General features: G+C 40.5%; 1 protein-coding gene across 1 annotated transcript; it reads right to left on the bottom strand.

The window, feature by feature from the left end:
• Positions 1–335: 335 nt before the first annotated feature.
• On the bottom strand, positions 336–3,743 carry LOC107779603 (uncharacterized). The gene is made up of 3 exons (XM_016600055.2): positions 3,043–3,743; positions 2,815–2,923; positions 336–563 (listed from the first exon to the last, which is right to left on the bottom strand). Exons 1-3 carry the CDS (start codon positions 3,741–3,743, stop codon positions 336–338), a joined length of 1,038 nt encoding a protein of 345 aa, XP_016455541.2.
• Between the last annotated feature and the right edge of the window lie 3,137 nt (positions 3,744–6,880).

Raw genomic sequence — 6,880 nt, 5'->3', positions numbered from 1 at the left:
GGCAAACTCCACAACCAGTGCTTAGCTTCTTCCCTCAGTGAAAAAGGAAACGTCCTTAAGTAGATAACATCTTTTGATACTCTATTGTGCTGGAAATTATTCATAATCTCATCAAAATCCATCAAATGAATATTTGGATCTTCATTAGGTTTTCCACGGAAGACACAATTGTTCTAAATGGCCTGAAGTAGTCCTTGCTTGATCTCAAAATTATTGGTTTCGATCGGAGAGGGTCGCACACTAGATACTCCTTGGTTGTAGACTGGCCTGACGTAGTCTCCCAGTGATCGTCTAAGCTTGGGCATATTATTTTCAAATTCGTCTTCAACCAGAGGTCAGTTCAGGTTGAATCTTTGTCCTTCATTCCCGTCAACCGTTTCATCCACTCTGAGATCTACTTTAGCATCTGCCAGTGTGGATGCTTCCAGTTGGGATGTTTCCTGTGCAGCTAAATCAACTATCTCCTCACCGTTCTTAGGCATGTTCTCTTGGGTTGAAGATTTCCCCAAGAATTTCCTGGTGGGTTCTTTCTCTTTGCTCAGTTGTCGCATGTGTTTTTCCAACTATGGTTTGTAGGGTATTACTTATTTTGAAGAAGATCGAGTCATACACCAACAATCTTAACCTGTTGCCTACACACGGAAGAGAAAACCATGAAGAATAAAATAAAATTGATTCCTGAATTAGAACCAAAAATTATTTTGAACACTATTGATTGCCAATCCCCGGCAAAGGCGCCAAAATTTGACGAGCGCAAATCACAATACAAAATTGATGCTCACTAGCCAAAGATAGTATAGTATAATTATCGTCTCCACATGGATTGGAATTAAATAAACAACAACAACAACAACAATAACATACCTAGTATAATTCCACATAGTGGGGTCTGGGGAGGGTAGTGTGTACGCAGACCTTAGCCCTACCTTGTGTGGAGGTAGAGAGGCTGTTTCCAATAGACCCTCGGCTCATGAAAGCATAGGTACCACAATAATGACAACAAACAAGACGAGACAATACCGAAAAACCATGTAAAACAACATACACAACAAGATAGTGTAAAAAAACAAATAATTCAAATAAGCCTACTACCAACCAAATACGAGAGTACGTATTAACACTACCGGTATGAATAATCTAGACTACCTAAGCTACTATACTAATCTTCGACCTTCACAACTTCCTATCACGGGTCATGTTCTCAGTCAGCTGTAGCTGTGCCATGTCATGCCTAATCACCTCACCCCAACTCTTCTTCGGCCTACCTCTACCTCTTCTAAGTCCCTCCAATGTCAACCTCTCACACCTCCTTACCGGAGCGTCTGTGGTTCTCCTCCTCACATGTCCAAACCATCTAAGTTGTGCTTCCTGCATCTTATCCTCAATAGGGGCCACACCCACCTTGTCCCGAATAACTTCATTCCGAATCCTATCTAATCTGGTATGCTCGCACATCCATCTCAAAAACATCCTCATCTCTGCTACCTTTATCTTCTGGATGTGAGAGCTCTTGACTGGCCAACACTCAGTCCCATACAACATAGCCGGTCTGACTACCACTCTATAAAACATACCTTTAAGTTTTGGTAGTACCTTCTTGTCACACAAAACACTGGAAGCAAGTCTCCATTTCATCCATCCCGCCCCAATACGATGTGTGACATCTTCATCAATCTCCCCATCCCCTTGTATAATAGACCCAAGGTACTTAAAACTCCCCTTCCTAGGGATGACTTGTGAATCCACCCTCACCTCCCCTTCCACTCCCTGAGTAGCACCACTAAACTAACACTCCAAGTATTATGTCTTGGTTCTGCTCAGCTTGAAACCTTTAGACTCGAGGGTTTGTCTCCACACCTCTAACCTCACGTTAACACCATATCGTGTATCATCAATCAAAACAATGTCGTCTGCAAATAAAATGCACCACGATACCTCCCATTGGATGTGGCGAGTCAGTACGTCCATCGCCAGGGCAAACAAAAAAGGGTTGAGTACCGACCCTTGATGCAACCCCATCATAACCAAAAAATGGTCCGAGACCCCTCCCACTATCCTCACACAGGTCTTCGCTCCCTCGTACGTGTCTTTAATCAACCTAATGTAGGCCACAGGTACCCATCTAGCCTCCAAACATCTCCATAAAACCTCCATCGGGACTTTATCGTAAGCCTTTTCTAAATCGATGAACACCATATGAAAGTCCCTCTTTCTCTCCCTATATTGTTCCATTAATCTCCTAACAATGTGAATGGCTTCCATAGTCGAATGCCCTGGCATAAACCCAAACTGGTTCTCGAAAATAGACACCCTTCTCCTCACCCTTAGATCCAACACCCTCTCCCACACCTTTATAGTATGACTAAGTAGCTTAATACCCCGATAGTTGTTGTAATTTTGGATATCACCCTTATTCTTGTACATAGGAACAATCGTGTCTCCACTCTTCAGGCATTTTTTAGTCCTAAGAATGACATTAAATAACCTAGTAAGCCACTCTAAGCCCGCCCTTCCCACACTCTTCCAAAACTTCACTGGGATTTTATCTGGACCGGTCGCTCTGCCCCTGCTCATCTTACGCATAGCCCCTACAACCTCCTCAACTCTAATCCGCCTACAATACCCAAAGTCGCAATGACTCTCGGAGGATCCAAAATCACCCAGAATAATGTCTCGGTTCCCATCCTCGTTCAAGAAACTATGGAATTAAGTCTGCCATCTCCGATGGATATGTGCCTCATCCAACAAAACTCTACCTTCTTCGTCCTTGATGCACTTCACTTGGTCCAAGTCACAGTCCTTTCTCTCTCTCACCTTGGCTAGCCTAAACATCCTCTTATCCTCGCCTTTACCCTCAAGTTCTTCATATAAACGACTAAATGATGTAGTCTTAGACGCCGTAACCACTAACTTTGCCTCCTTCCTAGACAAATTATATTGCTCATATTCGACCTCTTCTCCTCCTCATCAATGCTTTCTACTAGCTTCAGATATGCTGCTTTCTTGGTGTTCACCTTTCTTTGGACCTCTCCATTCTACCACCAGTCTCCGTTGCGACCACCATTATAACTCTTCGAGACCCCTAGGACCTCTCTGGCAACTTTCTTAATGCTCTGTGCCATAGTGGTCCACATCAGGCTCGTATCCCCACTACTATTCCAAGGTCCCATAGTCAACAACTTAACCCCCAACTCCTGCGCTTTGTCTTCGGTCAAGGCTCCCCACTTGATCCTAAGTTGGCCATACACCGTCCTCTTCCTCTTCTTCCTAATGATCTCAAGGTCCATAACTAAGAGCCTATGAAGGGTCGTGAGGTTCTCACTTGGGATGACCTTGCAATCTGTGCAAAGACCTTTATCGGACTTCCTGCAAAGAAGATAATCAATCTGGGTCCTGGCCACCGAGCTTCGGAATGTGACCAAGTGTTCCATCTTCTTCAGAAAATTTGAGTTTGCTATCACCAAATCGAACGCTCTAGCAAAATCCAGCAGTGAAGTTCCCCCTCCATTTCTAGTTCTAAAACCGAAACCACCATGTACATCATCATATCCCCCAGACGTCGCTCCAATGTGGCCGTTGAAACCTCCTCCAATAAAAAGCTTCTCAGTGTGCGGTATACAATGCACCATCTCATCCAAATCCTCCCATAAACGCCTCTTGACTTCCTTATCCAAGTCTGCCTGGGGTGCGTACGCACTGATTATGTTCAAAGTAAATCCACTAACAACTAACTTAATACTCATCAGCCTATCGTTCACTCTCCTAACCTCTACAACTAAATCCCGGAGGTCCTTATCAACAAAAATACCAACCCTATTCCTGCATCCCTTGCTCCTAGAAAATCATAGTTTAAACCCGTCTGCATCCCGCGCCCTATCTCCTACCCATCTAGTCTCCTGTACACAAGCTATATTAATCTTCCTCTTCCAAAGAATTTTCGCTAACTCTATAGACTTCCCAGTCAAAGTTTCTATGTTTCAAGACCCAACTCTCAACCTAGTGGCTCCCTTACCCCTCTTGCCCCCTCGCACCCAATCCCCCGTAATGACTCTCCCCCCCCCCCCCAAGACCTTACCTTATCATTGTTCACCAAAGTCACTATAATCTAAGGGACACTACCTCAATACACGCGACAAATTTACAAAAAAAAAAAAGAAATCACCGAAATATAATCTTCAACTAAAAGGCAGTACAACATGCAACAGATTAAACTACACTAACTAAAGGGAATAAATTCTACAACTAGCAGTCATAAAAACTAGCAACCAAAGATTCTAAGACAAAATAATAAACATTTATCGAAGTTCTTTCTAATGTAATTAGTAAGAGTGAATATGGACAAGATCAAATATGAAGGCAACAAATGATGTTAATGCTAAAATAGCAAATATCGAGATAAAAGAGGAACGGTAAAACCTTGATCGCAATGCCTGAAACTTTGTTTGTCAGAAGCAATGAAAATCTGTTGGTCGTTCTTGGGCCTCGATTTCGAGCCCTAGTTACTTTGTCCTTAATTTTCAGAGAGTAATCCAGCGGAGTTTACCCCAAATCTACACAATATAACCCTTTGCAGAATAACCAAAAAACTAAGAACAAAACACCAGATCTTCAAAATGGGTCTCAAGAACGCTTCAGAATTTGACGAATCTCTTAAAAATGGAAGCCCCTTTTAAACTCTAAAAATATGGCTTTTTCTCCGTTGTTCTTCGCCGGAGTTCCGTTGAATACAGACGACGTTTTTGGGATATCTCTTGTGAAAAAGATCTCTAATATTACGTGTTCGATACAATTATATATCAGACAAAGATTAAAACCCCAAAAATTCTACGCTATCACTTTGCTTTGAAAAATCTATTCAAGAATGTATTAACGGGTCGAGAAAAATGGACCGGTTTCAAGCGGAAAGTCGTCGGCGGCGAGTTTGAGAAGTAAAAATGTTCGCCGGAGCAGAGTTGAATGTATCACCAATTTACCGGGAGAGTACTTCTATTGGGATGGATTATCCGTGGTTTATCTGCTATTCATGATGATCATTACTTGATTGGAATGATTATGAACTACGATTAACAACTAAAGTAAAGTAATTGACAATTGACTGCAAAGAACTAGAGATTAACAAAGTTGATTTCTTATCAATGTGAGAAATAATGGTTTTGACATGATAGGTTCAAGGTTGTTATTCTGGATATGATACTGTTATATTTCACTCTTGAGGTTCTATCGATTCTCACGAATTCAATAGGTGATTAGCTTATACTTCCTATTCAGACTCTTCTCTCGATTAAATCTAAATCTTTTAAATAAACTAATGTGAAGTGCTGTGAAACTTGCAAGAATCTATTGGTAGGAATGATCAAAGAGAAACTTCTCGCGAATATTTCTCAATCTTAATTTAAACGGTAACTGCAATACGCTGCAATAATATTCAATAAGATGTTCTTCTTTCGATTAAACACTATAAAGAATAAAACCACAACTATATTAAAGCTCATCCAATAAATTCAAGCAATTAAGCAGTAGTCAAATCTATAAACAACAACCAAGTCACCAAATCATGCCAAACCCTAAGTTAAACTACTCCATAATGATGGAGGAAGTCATCATAAATAGAATTAAAGAGTGAGAAAACATCAATCTAATGTTACAATCCAAACTCCCGTATTGAATTGATGGAAATATGATGAAATTATATGTCTTGTAACCTCCAATGCTCTCCCAAAGCTTCCAAGGTCAAAAGTCCTCTAAAATTCATAGTTTTGATATATTTATACCATGTAGAAACGAGCCCTAAGGAAACTATCCTTTCCAAGACGAAGTGAAAAAAGTTGGGCGACAAAATACACTACCACGGCGCACCGGGCGGCGCACCATGCCACATTAGAGGGAAAATTCAGAGGCCTATTTTTTCACTATGCAAGAATTTTGCACTAGCATCCCGCGCTCTGCTACGCATGGCACAACGTGGTAGTGTATTTTTTTCTGAGTAATTTTTTCTCACTTTTTGACATCCAAACTTGGTCCTCGACCACCGAACGTGATCTCGACTTAATTTTTTGGGCTTTTATCACACTTCAAAGCTCCAACTTATTCAAATTAGCTCCAAATTATCTTAATAGCTCGGAATCATTTCATGCAAGGCATAAAATACGTAATAAGCGCAAATTACCATTAATTAAGTTCAACCACAAGTAAAATACAGTGATTAGAATGCAAACTATAACTAAAATATGAGTTTCTAGCCTACCATCAATGTAGGGCTCCACTTTTATCTATACTCACTTTTAATGTAGAGCTCTAATATTTTTAAGCTCTGCTCACTTTTAATGCACAAAACTAAAAATTTTAATCAATACTTACTTTTAATTATGTTAAGTAGCAATGATGAAGATTATGTGAAGAATGTGGATCAAGCTTTGTCAAGAAAATTCGGGCCAAAGAGAAGAATTGTTAGGGTTTGCTCTAATTTTCTTTTCATATTTGAATTTACATGTTACTTGAGGGGAAGGTAAAATCTTTACAATAACTAATTTCACTTTTACTAAAAGGAAAGCCCAGTACACTAAGCTCCCTCTATGCGCGGGGTCTGGAGAAGGGCCGGACCGCAAGAGTCTATTATATGCAGCCTTATCCTGCATTTCTGCAAGAGGTTGATTCCACGGCTCGAACCCGTGACCTCCTGGTCATATGGCAGCAACTTTACTAGTTACGCCAAGGCTCCCCTTCAACCACTCTTGTCTAAAAAAAAAGAATATATATATATATATATATATATATATATATTCTTTCATATTTGGCAGATTTCTTTCTTAGAGGAAAAGATTGTGGACCTCTTTAAAGAGGATTCCTCCTTCACACAAAGACAACACAATAACATCCATAA

This window comes from Nicotiana tabacum, chromosome 22 (genome assembly GCF_000715075.1).
Source record: "Nicotiana tabacum cultivar K326 chromosome 22, ASM71507v2, whole genome shotgun sequence".
NCBI lineage: Eukaryota > Viridiplantae > Streptophyta > Magnoliopsida > Solanales > Solanaceae > Nicotiana > Nicotiana tabacum.
The sequence above is the reverse complement of the archived record's forward strand: the minus strand, read 5'-3'. Positions and strand labels throughout refer to the sequence as shown.